The sequence below is a fragment of the Perognathus longimembris genome, chromosome 17, assembly GCF_023159225.1.
Source record: "Perognathus longimembris pacificus isolate PPM17 chromosome 17, ASM2315922v1, whole genome shotgun sequence".
NCBI classification, from domain to species: domain Eukaryota; kingdom Metazoa; phylum Chordata; class Mammalia; order Rodentia; family Heteromyidae; genus Perognathus; species Perognathus longimembris.
In genome coordinates, this window is record NC_063177.1 from 37696645 (window position 1) to 37718945 (window position 22301).

Sequence of the window (22301 nt, forward strand, 5' to 3'; positions counted from 1 at the left end):
TTTTTCTTCCTCACTTTTTAAAGTCTATTTATAGCCTGCAATTAGAACTCCCCTAAATGACTCTCATTTTCCTAACCTACAAGTTTTTTCTGTATCACTAAGATAATACTCCACACATACACACATGTACACACTTACACAAACGGATGCCAGACAGGTCTTTCCAGTGTGACTTGATTCCTCCTCCTTGATACTGTATGTGAATCAGGTGATAGGATACAAGCTGGCCCCCTCATGCTTACTGAGACACAGCTGCTTGCTGTGATGTACCTCAAGTATTTCCTGACCCAATGCAACCAAGAACTGCATCAGTGGAAGGAAGCTGCCTATCTCTTGACTTCCTAGCACTCTAGTGACAAAGGTAATAACTAAAATGTTAGCCTTGGATCCTAACCACTCCAGAGGGTAACTGTAGTGAAGGCATTACCCTTAAAATTACTGGAGCCCAGTCTGGATTGTTTCTGCACATAAGTTTGGGTATAAGATTTGAAGACATACACGCACACATCTAAGAAATCATGAAAATAGTGTATGTTCACTTGGTAGAAATGTCCTTTTCATTCTGCCTGCATTTATCGTGTACTCATTAGCAGATTTCTACAAATGGAGGTGAACAAGGCATGGTGTTTGCCTCCAAAAAGCCTATATATCATCTTATAGAAGGACCATTACCAGGAGAAACATGCAGGATATTAAAAAAGAGTTAACCAGGAAGAAGGATGGCAGGTGACAAAACTGCAAAGAGAAAGGTGTGATGTAACTCCTGGAGGGTTATTACCAGTGGAAAAGGAAAGGCTTCAAATAGGTTACCTTTTAGAGGCCTTTTGATCATTATTTAACAGAACTAGAGCTTAAACTCAGGGCCAGCTTACTAGACAGGCTCTCTACCACTTGAGCCATGCCTCTAGCTCAAGACCTTCCAATCTCGGCATTACTATGACTCTGCATGCTAACATAATGGTCATTTACTTTTGTGTGTGGGTGCCAGTCCTGGGGTTTGAACTCAGGGCATCATACACTTGCTTGGCTTTTGTGCTCAAGGCTGGTACTCTACCACCTGAGCTGCACCTCCAGCTTTTTGCTGGTTAATTAGAGAGTCTCTTGGATTTATCTGCCCAGGCTAGATTCAAATGAATGGTGATCCTTAGATCTCAGCCTCCTGAGTAGCTAGAATTACAGGCGTGAGCCACTGGCACCTTGCTGTCCCCTGGTGTTTTCATCGACTCCAATATGCACCATGTCGCTTACATCTTTCTCTGCTTTCTCTGACGGAGGTAGGTTGTTAAGCCATCTCTTAAAGCTGGCTGAGCATACACCACCATTCCAGGTTACTAAAGTCAATTTTCAGGTGCTCAAGTTATAAAAATACACAGTGAAGTTTGCATTCTGGATTCTCTTGCCCTATTAGATGAGAAATGACATGTGGTCTGAAAGCCATTTTAAGGTCTTTTTCTTTACTGCAGTGCTAGGCAAGCACACCACTGAATCAATCCACTGTGGTAGCTCTCCATTCATGATAGCCTGTTCTCGTAGCTTATAGCTGCTAGACAGTCTTCCTCACATGTACACCATCATCTCTGTTTAGGACCCACATCTCTTTAATCCTACCCAAACGATTAAATGGTCAGGACCTCTATAATTAAGTGGTGAGCAGTTTGATTTTTATTTCCATGCCAGTACTGACGCTTGACCTCAGGGCTTTTCACTCTTGCCTAGCTTTTTTCACTCAATGCAGGCACTCTACCACTTGAGCCACACTACTACTTCTGGCTTTTTAGTAATTAATTGAAGATGGTCTTTCAGATTTGTCTTGGATGGCTTTGAACCTTGAACCTTGGCCTACCGAGTAACTGGGATTACAGGTGTACACCACTGGACCGGGCAAGAGTTTGATTTCTTGTCAGATTTCAGAGCAAACCAACTCTTTCACTTACTAGTTTGGTGGCCTTGGGCAAGTTTACTCAACACCCTCTCCTTTGGTTTTCCTGTTTATAAAACAAAAAAATCAGGGGCTGGGGATATAGCCTAGCGGCAAGAGTGCCTGCCTCGGATACACGAGGCCCTAGGTTCGATTCCCCAGCACCACATATACGGAAAACGGCCAGAAGGGGCGCTGTGGCTCAGGTGGCAGAGTGCTAACCTTGAGCGGGAAGAAGCCAGGGAAGGTGCTCAGGCCCTGAGTCCAAGGCCCAGGACTGGCAAAAAAAACACAAAAAAACAAAAAAACAAAAAAAAATCAACTTTGGGGGTGTATGTGAAGATGAGTAATGTATATCATATATTATGTATAATATGACCTAATGATATAGGAGATAGAGGCATGATTCAAATGATCGAATGCCTACCTTGCAAGTGCAGGGCCCTGGGTTTAACCTCAGTATTAACCAAAAAGAAAGTGATATTTGTAAAAGTAGCTCAGTCCAGGCATACATTTAAACACTCAGTATTGGCTCTTGGCTCCTACCTGAACTAAGTACAATTAACTGGTGATTATAGTATTCTTTTCCTGTTTCTCAGCTTTATGGCCCTATTTTATTTGATGTTGAATGATAAAAGATAAATATCATTACCTACAGTTGGCCTTTAAAGGAACCTGAAACTTAGGATTATTAGCCTTGGAAGCTAGCCTACAAATTACTACAAATTATATTTTTCTTTTTTTTGGCCAGTCCTGGTCCTTGGACTCAGGGCCTGAGCACCATCCCCTGGCTGCTTCCTGCTCAAAGCTAGCACTCTGCCACCTGAGCCACAGCGCCACTTCTGGCCGTTTTCTGTATATGTGGTGCTGGGGAATCGAACGGAAAGCTTCATGTGTAGGAGGCAAGCACTCTTGCCACTAGGCCATATTCCCAGTCCAAATTATATTTTTCATTAAATGCTCAGCTTGCCTCTCCTATAACTATCTTCCTTGCCTCTGAAACCCTGGTATTTGTTTTTGTTTTTGTTTTTTTTTTTTAGTTAAAGGGTCATAATTCACTCCCTACAACGTGTGGATTAATGGCAAGGTGCATAAACATATTTTTGACCTCAAACAAAGTAAAAGTAAAGGGATGACATTGTTTTTGCACATGAGGTAGAATCTGTTATGCATCTAACTTTACCAAACAGTGGTTCAGGGTCAGGAGATGGGGGTCCAAGACCCTGCGACCTCTAGACCTGCGCATTCATTTGCTTCGTGAGCATTTGAGAAGAGAAAAGGGTGCCTAGCATCGTGCCTGGCATATAGAACCTCACCTAAAGTAGTAACTCTATCCATCAGGACAATGAAAATGAGTAACGCATGGCAGTAAGAAGAGACGATATCTTGACCTCCAGGTCTCCGAGGTGGAAGAACGCGGAAGTTGCGTGGAGTGGAGGAAAACTACGTCTCCCACCAGGCATTGCGGTATGGCAAGGTCTCTTTTAACTCGAGTCGCCTCTGATGTAACCGCGCGCCTCTCCATGGAGGCCCCGGATGTAGGTAGCTCATTTTCCCCACCATACCCGGCTAGAGGGCGTGGCCTCACGTTGGCTCTGAGACTTGAGGGCTGTCTTATTGGCTGTGGACCTTCGCGCTGCAATGACGGGGGGCGGGGGCGGGGGCGGGGGCGGGGGAAAGGGAGGTGGCTAAGGCTCGCGGCGCTGTTGCGACAGCCAATCAGAAACGCGGCTTGGCTTTGGCGCGAGACGGGAACGCCGGGGCGGAGCAGATTTGGCGCGAGTGGGTTTTCCTGCTGCTGGTTTGCAATAGTTCTTGCGCAGCTTGTGGCTGGGGGTCCCAGAGGCCGTGCCTGACACGAGAAGGAACCTGCATTGAGGTGACACAGCTCTGAAGGGTAAAAACCTGGGGATTGCTTGGGGAGGTCTGGAGCCTGGGAGCCAGCGGGTTAGGAAGAGTCGAGGCCGGAGGCGAAAGGCGTGGGGGGAGGGAGCCGAGGTAGTCGGAGGGCCGAGGTTGGGGACGAAGGTCATGCGCCCTGGAAAGGAGTCTGGTATTGGTGAGGAGGAACTGGAAGCTGGGGGAAGGAGGTGTTCCAGGGTGGAGAGCTGTGTGCAGCGGGGACTCGGGTGCTGGGGAGGAGGGAAGGCCGAGCTGCGGGGGTCAGGGATTGGGAGACTGATCGGCGTGGCGGTCGTGGGCTAGGCTGGTGATAAAGGGGTCCCGAGTAATCGATGTACTACAGAAATCAGTTGTTGCATCGCTCTAGTGGTTAAGAACAACTTAGGTATAACTTCATGGTATCTTCACTTGGCCTTTACCTATCAGTTTTCATTGTTCTTTTTTTTTGTATCTAGCTGTGTTGACATCATGCCTCAAACCCGATCCCAGGCACAAGCTACAATCAGTTTTCCCAAAAAAAAGCTATCTCAGACATTGAACAAAACGAAAAACTCATGCAATACGAAACTAGAACCGACAAGTGGCCGGGCTATTCCCTGTTCTCCTTGTATAAACACAAAAACTCTGCCTCTTAGCCCCAGAAAACGTCTGGGTAAGCATTACATTATATAAATACAACTTTTTTGACTAGTAGTTCTGGACCTATCTTTTCTTAATGATACGATGCTTTTGAAGTTAAAAGTGCATAATTCAGTCAGTTCTGTCATTTAAAAATTACTTTGCAATTATGCAGTCTTTTCAAATTTGCTACCATGGCCATGAAATTAAGAGAATATGTTTTCAATTCTTTTATGAGGTATAGTACTAAGCTTGAATTCAGGGTCTCATGCTTGCTAGACAGGTCCTCTACCAGTGAGGCCATATTACAGCCATGGGGTGTTACTGACATAATGTGTGAAAGCCATGATGCTGCTAAACATCCTACACTGTTCAGAAATTACTTCTTTAGCCAGTGGTGTCATGGCTGAGAAATCCTATTTTAGAGCACTCTTAATTTTATCCCACTACACCCCATTAGATTTCTACCAAATAAGATTCAGTGGTGCCATCTGGTGGCCTTACGACTTCTAGGTGACAAGGCCTTTCTCTGGGGTTCTGATGTAGAAATGGACTTGGTGGGCTGCTGTGGCTTAGGCCTATAATCCTAGCTGTTTAGAAAGCTGAGATTTGAGCATTGCAGTTCAAAGACAGCCCAGAGAGAAAAGTCTGAGATTATTATCTCTAGCTAACCAACAAAAAAGGAAGTGGAGCTGTGGCTCAAGTGGTAATGCATTACCCTTGAGCAAAAAAGCTAAGGGATAGCACCCAGGCCCTGAGTTCAAAGCCCAGGACTGGCCAAAAAAACAAGAGAGAGAGAGAAAGAAATTGGCCTCTTAATAAGGCAGAGATCTCTGCATGTCCTTTTATTGTGATTTTATGTTTCAGGTGATGACAATCTATGCAACACTCCCCATCTACCTTCCTGTTCTCCACCAAAGCAAGGCAAGAAAGAGAATGGTCCTCCTCGCTCGCTTAACCCCAAGGGACGCAGATTGGTGTTTGACGATCAGCTGCCAGTTAAGTCTCCTGGCAAAACAGAAAAAGCCAAAGTTCCCCAAAACAGGACACTTTCCTCCGCTCAAAAAGATCAAGCAATTGCAACAAATTCTGAACAGAAATATCCACCCGAGAAAGAATCTGCATGTGTGAGACTGTTTAGGCAAGAAGGTACGTTCTCACTTGGCAGCTGTGGGCTCAGCCATCGTGATGCAAAGCTGATGACTCTGAATGAAGCCCACTGGGTTTTTCCAGTCACCTTCTGTTGTGCCTAATTGTCCTTTTATGTCTGGCACAGGCACTTGCTATCAGCAAGCAAAGCTTGTCCTAAATACAGCTGTCCCAGATCGGCTGCCTGCCAGAGAGAAGGAGATGGATGTCATCAGGCATTTCCTGAGGGAACACATCTGTGGGAAAAAAGCTGGAAGTCTTTACCTTTCTGGTGCTCCTGGAACTGGAAAAACTGCCTGCTTAAGCCGAATTCTGCAAGACCTCGAGGTGCATTGAGAATCTGAATGACAATGCTTTTTCTAGAAGTATACTTTTTGTTGTTGGTAGTGGTGGTGGTATGTTTTTTTGGGGGGGGGGGCAGATACTGAAACTTGAACTCAGGATCTGGGCATTGTCCCTTAAATATTGCTCAAGGCTAGCACTATTACCATTTGAGCCGCAGCCCTACTTCCTGCTCTTTAGTTACTTGGAGATAAGAGTTACACAGACCTTCCTTCCTAGCTGGCTTTGAATGGTGATCCTCAGATCTCAGCCTCCTGAGCAACTAGGATTACAGGTGTGAGCCACCAGTGCCCAGTAACACTTGGTTATTAAGGACAGAATGAATAGATGTTTAGGAGATTCAGGTTTTTGTCAATATTTTGTCGATATTACGTGGTCTAAATCTTTTCAAATGAACATAGAGCTTCCTCTTATATGCTGTTAGGTCTCAAAAGCATTTCAAGTCTCATCAGATCTTCCGAAGCCACAATAACTCCCATGTTTACATTAAAACTTTTTTTTTTTTCTAGAAGGAAGAGAAAGGCTTTAAAACGATCATGCTGAATTGCATGTCCTTGAGGAATGCCCAAGCTGTCTTCCCAGCTATTGCTCAGGAGATTTGTCAGGAAGAAGTGTCCAGGCCAGCTGGGAAGGACATGGTGAGGAAATTGGAAAAACATATGACTTCGGAGAAAGGCCCTATGATGTAAGTATTTCTCTGCTTCATGTTGCTTGGCAAAAATCCGCAAGGTCTGTTGCTCACAAAAAGAACACTCAGTTTCTCTATGAGAGAAAGTTAAATGTTTTAAATTTTAAGTGGTTTTGAAAACAACAGCTTGAAAACGTCCTTGCTTATGATGGGGGAGGGGAAGCGAGTGTCATTCTAACAGTGACTAGAAACAGGGCTTTAGGAATATGACCTGAAGTTGGCCCAGATCAAACACTGAAAGGTTAGGAAGGTGCCCATGGGTGCTAACCGCTTCTTTTTTTCACTTGTAGTGTGTTGGTGTTGGATGAGATGGATCAGCTGGACAGCAAAGGGCAGGATGTTTTATACACGCTGTTTGAATGGCCCTGGCTAAGCAATTCTCGATTGGTGCTAATTGGTTAGTGCTCACTTGTAAATATCACATGTGGTTCTGTAGTGGTGCCCCCCACCCCTGTGTGTGTGCGTGCACATGTGGTGTGTGCCCGCATCTGCGTGCTTGCTAGTGCTGTGGCTTAATTAAACTCAGGGCCTGGGGCTCTATCCCTACACTTGAGCCACAGCTCCACTTATGGCTTTTTGGTGATTAAAGATAAGGATCTTGTGGACTTTCCTTCCCAGGCTGTTTTCAACCTCAGTCCTCAGATCCCAACCTTCGGAGTAGCTTGGCATGAGCACCCAGCCTGAGAGAGAGAGAGAGTGTGTGTGTGTGTGTGTGTGTAGATGGATGTACATATACGTATATGGAGGTCTATGTACATATATATAATATGTATAGGTATGTATACACATATATATCTTCTGTGTGTTTGTTTTGCCAGCCCTGGGGCTTGAACTCAGGGCCTGAGCACTATCTCTGGCTTCTTTTTGCTCAAGGCTTCTATGTATGTATATATGTATATCTTATTTAGTCTTTTTATGCAAAGTCTCTTATATGCAACTAAGGCTGGCCTTGAATTTACAATCCTGCCTCCGCTTCCCAAGTGTTCTTACTATTGGTGTGTACTACCATGCTTGGCCTAATGGCTAGACACATCTTATCAGTTTAGAGTGGAAGATAAGTGGGAAGTAACAATTTGTGGGTTTTTGTTTTGTGGTTTGTTGTTTTTTTTTTTTTGGCCAGTCCTGGGCCTTGGACTCAGGGCCTGAGCACTGTCCTTGGCTTCTTTTTTTGCTCAAGGCTAACACACTGCCACTTGAGCCAAAGTGCCACTTCTGGCAGTTTTCTATATATGTGGTGCTGGGGAGTCGAACCCAGGGCTTCATGTATACGAGGCAAGCACTCTACCACTAGGCCATATTCCCAGCCCAGAAGTAAAAATTTGGAAAGCTAGATTATAACTGGAAATACTATTTTTTTTTTTTTTTTTTGGCCAGTCCTGGGCCTTGGACTCAGGGCCTGAGCACTGTCCCTGGCTTCTTCCCGCTCAAGGCTAGCACTCTGCCACTTGAGCCACAGCGCCGCTTCTGGCTGTTTTCTGTATATGTGGTACTGGGGAATCGAACCTAGGGCCTCGTGTATCCGAGGCAGGCACTCTTGCCACTAGGCTATATCCCCAGCCTGGAAATACTATTTTTTACCTTTCAGAGTGTTTAGTTTTCCTGGCAGGATGATTTGACTGATTAGTATTATGTGTCTTCTCAGGTATTGCTAATACTCTGGATCTCACTGACAGAATTCTGCCAAGGCTTGAAGCTAGAGAGAAATATAAGCCACAGTTATTGAACTTCCCACCTTATACCAGGAATCAGATAGTCACTATCTTGCAAGAACGGCTTAATCAGGTGAGTGCCAACTATTATACCAAATTCTATTCCTTTAAAACAAGTATTAGTTCTAAAATATCTTTTTTTTTTTTGCCAGCCCTGGGCTTGAGCTCAGGGCCTGAGCACTGTCCCTGGCTTCTTTTTGCTCAAGGCTAGCACTCTACCACTTGAGCCATAGAACTACTTCTGGCCTTTTTCTATATATGTGGTACTGAGGAATTGAACCTAGGACTTCATGTATACAAGGCAAGCACTCTTGCCACTAGGTCATATTCCCAGCCCTGTTCTAAAATATCTTATTTTGATCTCTTCTTTCTTTCTCTTTTTTTTTTTTCTTTTTTTGATGCCAGTCAGGGGCTTGAACTCAGACCTGAGTGCTGTCCCTGAGCTTTTGTGTTCAAGTCTGGCTCTCTACCATTTCGGCCACAGCTCCACTTCTGGGGGTTTTTTTGGTGGTAAGTTGGAGGTGAGTCTCAAGAAGCCAGGCACTGGTGGCTCACACCTGTAATCCTAGCTACTCAGGAGGCTGAAATCTGAGGATCGGGGTTTAAAGCCAGCCCAGGCAATAAAGTCTGTGAGACTCTTTATCTCCAATGAACCACCAGTAAACTAGAAATGGTGCAATGGTTCAAAGTGGTAGAGCAAAGAAGCTCAGGAACAACGCTCGTGCGGCCCTAAATTCAATCCCCATAACTGACAAAAAGAAGTCACAAGAACTTTCCTGCTCAGGTTCTCTACAGACTGCAGTCATCAGATCTCAGCTTCCTAAGTAGCTAGGATTACAAACATGAGCCACCAGCACCTGGCTTGATTGTTTTTCTTAATGGTATAGGGTACCATAGTGAGGGGGAACATTATTACTTGAATTTCCATACCTGGTTCCACTTAATCCCTCAGTATTGAAATCAAAGAATAAGAGGAATCACTCAAATGCTTCCTTACTAATAATAAGGCCTGTGAAGAATGGAAGTTTGGGCTGGGAATATGGCCTAGTGGTATAGTGCTTGCCTCACATACATGAAGCCCTGGGTTCGATTCCCCAGCACCACATATATAGAAAAAGCCAGAAGTGGCGCTGTGGCTCAGAGTGCTTGCCTTGAGCAAAAAGAAGCCAGGGACAGTGCTCGGGCCCTGAGCTCAAGCCCCAGGCCTGGCCAAAAATAAAAGAAGAAAGGAAGTTTCTCTTTTGAAAAATGACTGGGTCTTTTTCTTTTCTAACTTAATTTCTTATTGCTTCTTTTTATGTGTGTGATACTGGTAGTATTAGGGTTTGAGCTTGGGGCTTTGTGCTTGCTCAGGTGGTATTTATTCTATTGCTTGAGCCATGCCTCCAGCCCTGCTTTTTTTTTTTTTTTGGCCAGTCCTGGGCCTTGGACTCAGGGCCTGAGCACTGTCCCTGGCCTCTTCCCGCTCAAGGCTAGCACTCTGCCACTTGAGCCACAGCGCCGCTTCTGGCCGTTTTCTGTATATGTGGTGCTGGGGAATCGAACCTAGGGCCTCGTGTATCCGAGGCAGGCACTCTTGCCACTAGGCTATATCCCCAGCCCCTCCAGCCCTGCTTTTTACTGGTTATTTTGGAGATAGAGCCTCATGGTCTTTTCTGGCCAGACTTGAACTGTCATCCTCCAGATGTCAGCCTTCTGTGTAGCTAAGATTATAGGTGTGAGCCACCAGTGCCTGGCTTCCAATTACTTCGTTCATGAACTATTACCATATTCCTCAGTGTGTGTCTGTCTGTGTGTGTGTTTATTTATTTTTGGTTGGTTGGTTGTTGGGCTTGAACCCAGGGCCTGTCCCTGGCTTTCCTGCTCATGGATAGTGTTCTACCACTTTGAGCCACAGCTCCATTTCTGGTTTTCTGGTGGTTAGTTGGAGATAAGAGTTTCATGGACTTTCCTGCCTGGGCTAACTTCAAACTATGATCCTTAGATCTTAGCCTCCTGAGTAGCTAGGATTATAGGCGTGAGCCACCAGCTCTACAAAATATTTTAATGTGTGAAAACTCAAAGATCTTTATTTATAAGCAGTAAAGCCACCTCTTAGACCCTAAAAGGCCAATCAGGTTTTGACTTGTTTGTGAAAATATTTATTTCTAGAACCCAAATCATAAAAGAGAATCTTATAATTAAAATTGTCTTCTGCTCACACCTCGTAGCTCATGCCTATCATCTTAGCTACTCAAGAGGCTGAGATCTGAGGGTCATGGTTCGAAGCCAGCCCAGGTAGGAAAGTCCATAGGACTCTTATCTCTAACAACCAAAATGTCAGAAGTAAAGCTGTGGCACAAATGGTAGAACACTAGCCTTTAGCAAAAAAGGCTTGAGGGATAATGACCAGCGCCTGAGTTTGAGTCCTGGTACTGAACGTGTCTTCTGTGTCTTATCTGAAGGTGTCTAGAGACCAGGTTCTGGACAATGCTGCAATCCAGTTCTGTGCTCGCAAAGTCTCTGCTGTTTCTGGAGATGTTCGCAAAGCGCTGGATGTTTGCAGGTGAGTTATAGCACTGATGACTGCTTAGATGTTTAAAAACAATAATAATAATAATGCTCTTAATTGTCTCATGTAACTCAAGTGAATGTGAGTTAAGAGGCTCCATTCTGTTACTTTTTACACTGAGAAAGGAGGACTTGTGTCTCAGTGGGGAGCTGTGGATTTCCACCGTGTTAATGTCTGAAACATTATCAGTCCATTACCTACGGAGGGAGAAACAAATGAGATGTTGCTGGCACTCCCTGTGGTGATTATAGATTGGTTAATTACATTTGTATTAAAAAAGACTCCAGTTTACTTTTCCATTAGCTGATCTCAAGCAGGTTTATTTATGGACCTGAACCATCTCTTCCTTTAGACTGTTTTTTCTCTTTCCTTTCCTTTTGTGGGCACCCCTTCTTGCTTCCAGTTGGTGGTCCCCCAAGTCTTACTCTAGACCTCTTTCTCCTTTCCATCCCTCAGCCCCTCCTGCTGGGGAAAGCCTCTGTGCTAACTGATGAAATTTCTTCTCTCCCAGTAGGGACGCTGGGTCCATTAAAATGATACTTGCTGTGTTGGCTTGCTGGTCCAACCTCCCCCTCTTGCCAGGCAGAAGATCCAGGTCTGGCTGTTGGCTTCCTGTGGGCAAAGCACTTTGGAGAGAGCAGTGGGAGAATAAGTTCTTCCTAGTGCTAGTTTGCATGGTCCTCAATTTCAAAATTTTTTTTTAGTATGCAAACTCCATGAGTAAAGAAAGACTCTAGCCGTAGTCAGGTGCTGATGGCTCACACCCTCTAATCCTAGCTACTCAGGAGTCTGAGATCTAAGGATCACGGTTCAAAGCCAGCTGAGGCAGATAAGTCCTGAGCCTTTTTTTTTTTTTGGTTGGTCATGGGGCTTGAACTCTGGCCTTGGACATGGCCCCCTGAGCTCTTCAGCACAAGGCTAGTGCTCCAGTGCCACTTCTGGTTTTCTGGTGGTTAATTGGAGATAAGTCTCATGGACTTTCCTGCCTGGGCTGCCTTTGAATTGCAGTCCTCAGATCTCAGCCTCGTGTGTAGCTAAGATTACAGGCATGAGCCACTGGCACTCCTCTCTGAGACTCTTTGTCTCCAATTAACCACCAGAAAACCAGCAGTGGGAGCTATGGCTCCAGGCTCTATGACCAACAGAAACAAAACAAAACAGAAAGGCTGTAGCCATGCACAGGCTGTCGTGATTAAACGTCTATATGTCCCTCAGGCCTTTGTTGGTCTGCTGTGTGTGATGTGTTCATTCTCCTTACTCACACTTCCTATTCTTCTAGCCATAATATTCTTCTCATCCAGAATGTTAGTTGACTCCATGGATGACGGTCTACTTGGTATCTATGAGAAGAAACCATGTGGTGTTAAAGTTTCTCAGATTCCTAGTCCATAAATTATCTGAAGGCAATTATGTCTCCCTAGACTGAGACGTAATCTAGTTTGTTTAGGGATTTTAACATTAAAAAACAACAAAACAAAACATGTTTTTAGCTAGTAGGCCTAACTTTGAGTTTGGTGGCTACATGTGGTATTTGGTTTGGCTCAGACCAAATTAATTTTAGATTTTTTTTTTTTTTAACTAGGAGAGCTATTGAAATTGTAGAGTCGGATGTCAGAAGCCAGACTATCCTCAAACCACTGTCTGAATGTAAGTAGTTTTATCTCCTTCCTGTCTTCCTTTATTTATAATCAGAAGTTCAGCTTTTCCAAAGAAAGAGAAAGGTGAAATTAATATAATCAAATTTGTGTGTGTGTGTTTAGTCACTTTTATCCCAACCTGCCTCTACCATAGTCCACTTACTACTGGAAATGACTTCTCCCAGGTGCTACGTAAATGGCTAGGATAAGTAAGGGGAGAGTTCATTGAAAGAATTGTGACTTTATCTTGGAATATCTCAGGCCTTTAAACAAGTTTAGGAAAGTTGGAGGTACAGAGATCAGATTGCTACAGCAAACCAAAGGTTATCTATCACAAGTGATAGATTTTGTTTTTCTTTTCCCTCGGCCTTGTTCTTACAGCTGTGACACGTGTAAAATAGCCATGAACTACATATTTTGTTTGTGTTTAATATGCAGTGTTTATCTTTGGAAACAGGATGGTCTGACTTGATTCTAGATTTGCAGTTCTGCTTGAAGTGCTTTTTCTTTTTTGGCAGCTTATTTTTTATTTTTATTTATTTATTTTTATTTTTTTTTTATTATTTTTTTTTTTTTTTGGCCAGTCCTGGGCCTTGAACACAGGGCCTGGGTGCTGTCCCTGAGTTTTTTTTTTTTTTTTTTTTTTTTTTTTTGTGGCCAGTCCTGGGCCTTGATCTCAGGGCCTGAGCACTGTCCCTGGCTTCCTTTTGCTCAAGGCTAGCACTCTGCCACTTGAGCCACAGCGTCACTTCTGGCCGTTTTCTCTATATGTGGTGCTGGGGAATCGAACCCAGGGCTTCATGTATGCGAGGCAAGCGTTCTTGCCACTAGGCCATATTCCCAGCCCTGTCCCTGAGTTTTGTTTTGTTTGTTTGTTTGTTTTTCACTCTGCTACTTGAGCCACAGCACCACTTCTGGCTTTTTCTGAGTAGTTTTTTTTTTTTTTTCCCCAGTCCTGGGCCTTGGACTCAGGGCCTGAGCACTGTCCCTAGCTTCTTTTTGCTTAAGGCTAGTACTCTACCACTTGAGCCACAGCGCCACTTCTGGCAGTTTTCTATATATGTGGTACTGAGGAATCGAACCCAGGGCTTCATGTATATGAGTCAAACACTCTTGCCACTAGGCCATATTCCCAGCCCTGAGTAGTTTTTTGTTGTTGTTGTTGTTGTTGTTGTTGTTGTTTTTAAGATAAAAGTGTCACAGACTTTCTTGCCTGGACTGGGATCCTCAGATCTCAGACTCTTAAGTAGCTAGGATTACAGGTGTGAGCCACCAGCACCCGGCAGGATTTCCGGGGGTGGGGGGTGGGGGGGTGGGTGCTTGAACTCAGGGCCTGGGCACTGTCCCCGAGCTCATTTGCTTAAGGCTAGTGCTTTACCACTTTGAGTCACTTCTAGTTTTCTGATGGTTCATTGGAGATAAAAGTCACGGACTTTTCTGCCTGGGCTGGCTTTGAACCGCTATCCTCAGATCTCAGCCTCCTGAATAGCTAGGATTACAGGTGTGTGCACCAGCACCTGGTAGGATTGTCTTTTAATGGCTCTATAAAACTATGGGGACACTTCAGCTAAATATGAGGGAACTGTCTAGTACCTAGAAATAACTGAGGTCATTTAAAACATGTAGTAGATTCCCCAGCATTGAAGATATGCAAAGAAAGGCTCAGCAAACGAGCACCGGTTGGGGGTTCAGGACTTGGCATTTGGGTAGAGAACGAATAGGCCCTTCCACGTGAAGATTCCGGTACTTGATCTGTAAGCTCTGGTATCTCCATTAGTCCTCTGCAGCTTCCCTTTAGTGGTAACAAAATAGAAGCAAATTGTTGTGGGGCAACTGCAGATGGTCTCAGGAAGTAACTTCAGGCAAAGGTTGTTACAGAGCGGGCCCTCCTCTGTCTGTCCAGTCATGCTTCTGCAGACAATAAGGCCATAGTCTCTGTAGCTCTTTGGCAGCTTCCCAAGCTCCCGCCTTTGAGAGGATGCTATCTGCTAGGATATCCAGTGACATTTTCTCAAGTGTTGCTCTCCTGCAGATCAGCCTGGGCAAGTAAACCAAACCTGAAAGGTCATTTGGGGAGGCCATCTGGAGGGCTGTTGTGGGACTAACCTGACTGGGTGCATTTATCCCCTCCTTTGACTTAGAATACTAGGTTATTTTCCTAGCTGTTCTTTCCCTTTTTGAGGGAGTAGAGGTAGTAGAGTTTGAACTCAGGGTCTTACGCTTCCCAGGCAGAAACTCTACCACTACATCACGCTTCCATCCCTTTTTGGATGCTTAAGTTTTCCTTTTGAGATGGGGGCTCACACTTCCTATCCAGTCATGTGCCTGCACAGTGATCCACCTATCTTGGGCTTCCTGCTGTACTTTGGGTGATAGACACTCTTGGTTGAGAAGGGGAACTTTTGTGCCTAGGCCGGTCATGTACATTGAGCGCCTCAGTTGTCTCCCAAGCTTGGATCAGGGGCATGTGCCACTAGTACCTCACTTTCTCTGCCCCTGTTCCCTTTCTTAGTTACTAGTTTTAAAAGACTTTTTTTTTTTTTTTTTTTTTGCCAGTCCTGGGGCTTGAACTCAGCTCCTGGGCACTGCCCCTGGGCTTCTTTTTGCTCAAGGCTAGCACTCTATCTCTTGAGCCACAGTGCCACTTCTGGCTTTTTCTGTTTATGTGGTACTGAGGAATCAAACCCAGGGTTTCATGCCTGCTAGGCAAGCACTCTACCGCTAAGCCACATTCCCAGTTCCAGCCTTTTCTATTCTGATTATTTTTGAGCTGTGATCCCACTTTTTCCTGGGCCAGTGTGTACTGTGATCTTCCTATTTACACTTCCTACAGTAGCTGAGTCTCCATTCTTTTGGCATCTTCCTGAAGATAGCATTGTCTCATCTTTTGACTGGTAGTTAGGATTGGAATCTCTACTTTGCCATCAAGTAACTGCATTTAAATTGCTTTTAGCTACAATTTCGTGTCATCTATCTAGCCTACTTCTGAGCAATATTGTTTAAATGCAATGATATGTTTCATGTTTGCCTTATAGGTAAAACACCCTCCGAGTCTCTGGTCCCTAAGCGTGTTGGACTTGCTCACATAGCCCAAGTCATTTCTGAAGTGGATGGAAACAGGATGACTTTGAGCGCAGGAGCGCAAGAGTCCCTGCCTCTTCAGCAGAAGATCTTGGTGTGCTCTTTGCTGCTCTTGACCAGGCAGCTGAAAATCAAAGAGGTCACTTTGGGGAAGGTAAGCAGATGGAGCTGAAGTAGAGATGAGAATCTGCTTGGAATGCAGATATGTTTTTGAAACAACTATCATGGTCTGGCTGATAGAAATTAAAAATGGATTTTCTGTGGGGGGAGGGGTTGTACTGAGGCCTCATGCTTGCTAGGCAGGCACTCTATAAAAATAGATTTTACCAGGCTCTAGTGGCTCATGCTTATAATCCTAGCTACTCAGGAGGTTGAGATCTAAGGATCACAGTTTAAAGCCAGCAGGAAAGTCCGTGAGACTTGTCTCCAGGTAACCAGCAAAAAAGCCAGCAGTGGAGTGATATAAGTGGTTGAGCACTAGTTTTCTTTTGTTTTGTTTTGTCAGTAATGGGGCTTGAGCTGTCCCTGAGCTCTTTTGCTCAAGGTTAGCACTCTCACTTTGAGCCACTTCCATTTTTGTGTGGCTAATTGTAGATAAGAGTTTCACGGACTTTCCTGCGTGGGCTGGCTTCCAACCATGATCCTCAGATCTCAGCCTCTTGAGTAGCTAGGATTGTAAGTGTGAGCCACCAGCACCTGGAGAGCACTAGTCTTGAGTGAAGAAGCTCAGGGATAGTGTCCAAGTCCTGTGATCCACTCATCTTAGCTTTCTTGCATTACATTGTAAGTTTGGGGAATATTTGGAATTTCTGCTTAAGGATTTTATTGAAGGAGGAGATCGGATGTGTGGATAACTTCCCTCCCCCTTTCTCCGAATTAAGACTAACATTGTCTGGGTGCAGTGGCTTACCCCTATAGCCCCTGACCTACTTGGGATTAGGGTTTGAAGCTAGTTCAGGCAAACATTGGTGAGCCCTTCATCCCAACAAAACAGCCAGGCATAGTGGTATGTGCCTTTTATCTCAACTATCTGGGAGATATAAATAGAATTGTAGTCTAGGCTGTCATGAACAAAAAAGGACTGAAAAATTCCTATAGTAAAAAAGGGCTGAAGACGTGGCTAAAGTGGTAGCGTGCTCATGTACAGAATGCCATAAAAATGAATGACACTTTTTCTATTTTTGGCCAGTCCTGGGGCTTGGACTCAGGGCCTGAGCACTGTCCCTGGCTTCTTTTTTGCTCAAGGCTAGCACTCTGCCACTTGAGCCACAGCGCCACTTCTGGCCGTTTTCTGTATATGTGGTGCTGGGGAATTGAACCCAGGGCCTCATGTATACGAGGCAAGCACTCTTGCCACTAGGCCATATCCCCAGCCCAAAATGACACATTTTTTTATTTGGCCAATACTGGGTTTGAACTCTGAGCTTTATGATTGCTCAACTTGCTTGCTCAGCTGGTACTCTGCCACTTGAGCCAAGTCTCCATCCTGGCTTTATGCTGGTTATTTTGGAGCTGGAGTCTTAGAGACTTTTCTGCTTAGACTGGCTTTGAATCATAATCTAGATCTCAGCCTCCAGAGTAACTAGGATTATAGGTATGAGCTCCTGGCATGACTCCTGTTTTTAAGATTGAGGTTTGAAAGAATAACGTGTGTGTGTGTGTGTGTGTGTTTCTGGTATTTGAACTCAAATCTCTTATTGGACTGGCACTCTAGTTGAATCAGGCTTCTAGTTTTACTTTTTGTAACCTTTTCTGACTCGTGTGGCCTCTAACCACAATCCTTCCAATCTAAGCCTCCGGAGTAGCTAATATTACAAGTATGGTTCAGCTGAATGTTCTGACTTTTAAGCAATAATTGTTCTCTTCCTTCTAGTTATACGAAGCCTACAGTACTGTCTGTCGGAAACAGCAGTTGGGAGCCGTGGACCAGTCAGAATGTTTGTCACTTTCAGGACTCTTGGAGTCCAGAGGCATTTTAGGATTAAAGAAAAACAAGGAAATCCGCTTCACAAAGGTACAACTGTTTCTGTGCGTGTGGTGTGTGTGTGTGCGTGTGTGCGTGCGTGCATGCGTGCATGCTCATTCGCAAGTGTGCCCGCCTGTGCACACATGCCAGTATGAGGGCTCAAACTCAGGTCTCTGTCCCTTAGCTTTTTTCACTTCAAGCTAGAGCCCACAGCTTCACTTGCTTTTTGGTGGTTCATAAGAGTCTCACAGACTTGCCTTCCTCAAGGTGGCTTCAAACCATGATCCTCAGATCTCAGCCTCCTGAGTAGCTAGAATTACAAGCGTGAGCCACCAGCGTCTGACATCAACTGCTTCTTTGTGACATGCCTATCTTTAGTTGTCCTGTTTTAGAGAGCTTGTCTTTTGATAAAAATGAAAATTTTACCAGCTCATAGGCTGAGATCTGGGGATTGCAGTTCAAAGCCAGCTTAGCCAGGAAAGTCCGTAAGACACTTATCTCCAGTTAATCACAAAAGAAGCCTGAAGTGGAGCTGTGGCTCAAGTGGTAGAGCACTAACTAGCCTTGCGCTAAAGGAAGCTCAGGGACAGAGTTCAAACCCTAGGGCCAACACACACACACACACAGATGAAAATTTCCCCCTAAACAGTTTTTCTGTTAGGTACAACTTAAGGTGTGGGGAGATTGGGCACGTGATATAAATAGATTTTTTTTTTTAAGGCCAGCCATTGAAAAAAGCAGTGTTTAATCTGCTCGCTTCTTCATGCGAAAAGCTTAATATGATAGATATTTAGTGTATGTTCTGTGCCATGAAAAATCCTTTTCTCTTTCCAGGTGTCTTTGAAGATTGAAGAAAATGAAATAGAGCATGCTCTGAAAGACAAAACTTTAATTGGAAATATTTTAGCTACTGGATTGCCTTAAATTCTTTCTTTACATCCCACCTCAAACCATTCAGGTGGCCATTTAGTTAGTAAGCTGTGGAATCTTCGGTATCATTTATATGTTCAAGTCTCCTGAAGACATACAACTTTATTTTAAACTTGAAACCAATGGATTTTAATCTATAAGCTCATGAAGATGATACTGAATAATATCTTAGGGTTTTATTATTTTTTTAATCTATAGAAATGACCCGTTATTTTTTAAATTATTCCTATTTGTGTGCCAATTACAACATGTTTGCAAGTACATAGATTTATGTTGTGAATGTGTATATAATTTATCTCAACATTTTTCTCAAACAGTGTTTTGTGGAGAACTTTAAGGTTAGGTTAAGAAGAATGAAAAAGAAGGCTCTGGAAAAAAAATAAGCAAGACTAGCCACAAGGATATTCAAAGGACACTTTGGCCCAAGAACTTATTTCACTTTGGAGTTTTACTGGGTTCGTGTTGCATTTGCCCTCGTGCTATGACCTTTGAAAGACTCATTGAGTTTCCTCCCTGGGACTTCCTGAAACATTGAAGGTGATAAGGCGACTGTAACTCTACAGATTGTGAATGTATTTATTTTCAAGTTACGTTCTTTGGTGTCTTTTTTTCCTTTAAAGCAATCATATTTTAAGAGATCAGGCTTTCGGAAGACTGTGTGAAAATTCTTTCCCAAACCCACCCTCCCTGAGTCTAAGCTGCCTTCAGCTGCAGCTGTTCTTTCAAGATGCCTCGGTTCAGGGTTGGATTTGCATCCGAACACATATTTTTCCACTCTTACTAGATAAATTAAGCCATATGGCTGCTCAAGACTCCTGGGTTTGGTTTTCCAGTGACGTGAGGTGGCGTTATGTGACAGGAACAGCAGAGGGCACCATTATAACGCTGCTTTGAAGGTGTGGGCTGGGGGTGTGGTAATTTTGAGGGGAGGGTCAGGAAGGTACTTAAGTTTGATTACTCTGGGAGAGGGCTGTTATTTTTTACTGGGCAAATGCTTCGGCTACAAGTCATGGGTTAATGTGCATGGTCTGAGATCCAGTGATGCAGTCTGCTTCTGCTACCTCCCAGCCTTTCTCCTGTGCAACCTGCAGTTTGGGAACTTGATAGGCGTGCCAGTGATCTGTCGGCCAGTTTCATTCATTCTGTGCACTGTCTCCCTGTAAAGTGATCTGCGCTACCGCAGGTGGGGTGGGATGGGAGAAGGGCAAACAGGGAGAGCCTTGTGAAATGAACACTTCCCAACCTGTGTATGTGGTAGAGGAGGGTCCGAAGCTCCTTTGTTATGCTTCCCTCTGAGGGCAGTTTGCAAAAGTGGGGAACACAAGACCTCCACCAGGAAGGTTGGAAAGAATCTGGGGCTTGTGAAGGGTTAACCAGCGTAATTGCAAAGATTGTCCGAAGGCTGATAGAAAGCAGAGACTGAATGGGATTGAGAACAGATGCGAGGCTTGATTTAAATTACATTTTATTGGATGCTGCAGCCTTAAGAGACGTGACTGCTTTACAGTTTGTTTCCACACTGTGGGCAGCTGCTGTCTGTTCTGTGTCCACAGTAAGATCCTGCCCAGAAAGGAGCTGCCTCCCCACCTCGCGGTGTTTGAGGCTTGGCGCCTTCCTCTTCACTGTAGGGCTTCAGTCAGTAACATGGCTTGACTCGCACTGGGCTGCTGTGTATCCTCTCTGGCCTCCAGCCAAGATCACATTGGCAGATTCAAAGGGGCCCAATTTCTTTCCCTTCTACCTCCTTTCTCTCTCCTTCCCCTGGTATTTGGAAATAGGGCTTTCTGTGTACTGGTTTGTTTGTTTCCTTCAGCTCTCTTCCCCCCCCACACACACACCCCCCTCAATTTCTAGGTCATTGCTGCTCTTAAGACTTGTAGCAATCGGAACAGGGCTGGTTCTGTCAATGATGCGTGAAGCAGACTTAGAGTCCCCGCCTGGCTTCCGCTGCCCTTGTGGGAGCAAAAGCTGATATATGTTTGTCAGTAAAGTCTTCAGTGTAATTCAGACAGCTGGAGAGGAAAGGAGGAAGAGAGTCCTTTCCTGGCTGGTTTTACTGCACCGGAGCTGAGAGCTATGGGAAGCTGGTGGGAGTTTTAGTAGGATGGGATGGGCCTGTGGTTACTAGTTTTTGCCAGGACCGTAGGCTGCTTCACTTAGAGCAGCGGCAGAGATGCTGACCTACATTTCTTCCTTTTGAAGGTGGTGGGGTGTGTGTGTCTATGTCCTGATTTATCTTTAAAAAAGAGGGGGGGGAACGTAAAATATTGGGTATTGCCATGGAAAAAACATAAACCCAATAGAATGTGTGAGCTTCAACCCCAGAGTGGGTTGACACAAATTTCTGGCTTGAAGACTTGCCTGTGGCTAGCTAACTGTAAGAGTGTGTGCGGTCCAGGCTAGCCAGAGAGCAGAAAAATTAAGAGTCCTGTTTTCTTCCCTATTAACTGCTTGCCTTTAAATAAATTCTCTTTTACGATGCACAGTAAGAGCCAAGATGTGACTGGGCATTGGTGGCACACTCCTGTCATCCTAGCTACGCAGGAGGCTGAGATCTGAGGATCATGGTTCAAAGCCACCCTGGGCAAGAAAGTCCATAACACATCTCCAATAAACACTAGAAAACTGGAAGTGGCACTGTGGCTCAAGCTTGTAGAGTGCTAGACTTAAGCAAAAGAAGCTCAAGGACAGTGCTTGGGCTCTGAGTTCAAGCCCTAGGACTGGCAAAAAAAAAAAAAAGTAATGTGATTAATGACTCAGGTTTTATTTTTGTGGGTCCTAGGGCTTGCACGCGGCCTGTGTGCTATCCCTGAGCTTTTTTGCTCACGGCTAGTTAGGAGAATAGTAGAGTCTCATGGACTTGGTTGCCTGACTGGCTTTGATCCTCAGATCTCAACCTTCTGAGTTGCTTAGATTACAAGTGTGGCCCTTGGGGTATATATTAATATTTGTGAGTTATATCAGTACCAACTACTCAGAACTGAGATTTGAGGATAGATAGTGAACCTGAACACTGGTGGCTTATGCTTACAACCTTACAGATACTCAGGAGGCTGAGATCTGAGAATTGAGGTTCCAAGTCAGCCTCAAGTGATTTATCTCCCAGTTAACCAGCAAGAAGTTGGAAGAAGTATGGCTTGCTTAAGTGGTAAAACATAAGGCCCAGAGTTCAAACCCCAATACTGGCACATACTTACATCCAAGCACATAGAGAGACAGAAAGGTATTATCCTGACTACTGTGGGAGAAGAAAAAAAGCATTGATTTAAGGGTTTTTTTCCCTGGTGCTGGACATTGAATCAGGGTGTCATGTGTGTTAGGAAACACCACTGAACAATGTCCCTAGTCCCTATTTGCATTCGTATCCTAAGTATTCAGTATCTATTCAGTGAGCTGGTAAATGAACCAGGCAAGGTGCTGCTGCCTTTGTGCCATCTTGAGAACTGCTCTAGGGTGGAGGTAAACCCGAGTACTTTCGCACTGAGGTAGAGCAGGCTTCTGCAAAGGAGGGCGCTTCACCTCACCATGGTGGCATCGTTGGGAAGCATTTATTGGCCTCAGATGCGTGGAGATCACTCCCTCTGATGTCAGATGTTGCTTGAGGCAGTCTCCATGTGGCTTCGAGGAAGCTTTGGCTGGGGAGTGAGACTTACCTGCGGGCTAGGAAGGGGGGGAAGGCCTGTCTGGGTGTTCTCTAGTGTCCCCTAGAGACTGGCCAGAAACTGAAACTGCCCATGAGTGACAAAGGATTCGGGAAGGAGCCCAGCTCACCTTTGATGTCTCCACTTTTTAGCTCTTGGAGAAAGTTGT

At 44.7% G+C, this 22301-nt stretch overlaps 1 protein-coding gene across 3 annotated transcripts; it reads left to right on the plus strand.

Annotated features, from left to right (window-relative positions):
* The first annotated feature begins 3046 nt into the window (after positions 1-3046).
* On the plus strand, positions 3047-18696 carry Cdc6 (cell division cycle 6). Of its 3 annotated transcripts, none has more exons than XM_048365519.1 (12): positions 3047-3456; positions 4276-4472; positions 5306-5587; positions 5715-5914; positions 6439-6614; positions 6908-7014; positions 8260-8399; positions 10771-10871; positions 12460-12524; positions 15550-15749; positions 17469-17609; positions 18396-18696. In XM_048365519.1, the coding sequence occupies exons 2-12, from the start codon at positions 4289-4291 to the stop codon at positions 18483-18485; spliced, it is 1686 nt and encodes a 561-aa protein (XP_048221476.1). In that variant the 5' UTR covers positions 3047-3456; positions 4276-4288; the 3' UTR covers positions 18486-18696. The 3 variants fall into 3 exon arrangements, with proteins under 3 accessions (XP_048221476.1, XP_048221474.1, XP_048221475.1); XM_048365517.1 differs by lacking the exon at positions 3047-3456 and adding an exon at positions 3682-3815; XM_048365518.1 differs by lacking the exon at positions 3047-3456 and adding an exon at positions 3682-3797.
* The last annotated feature ends 3605 nt before the right edge of the window (positions 18697-22301 follow it).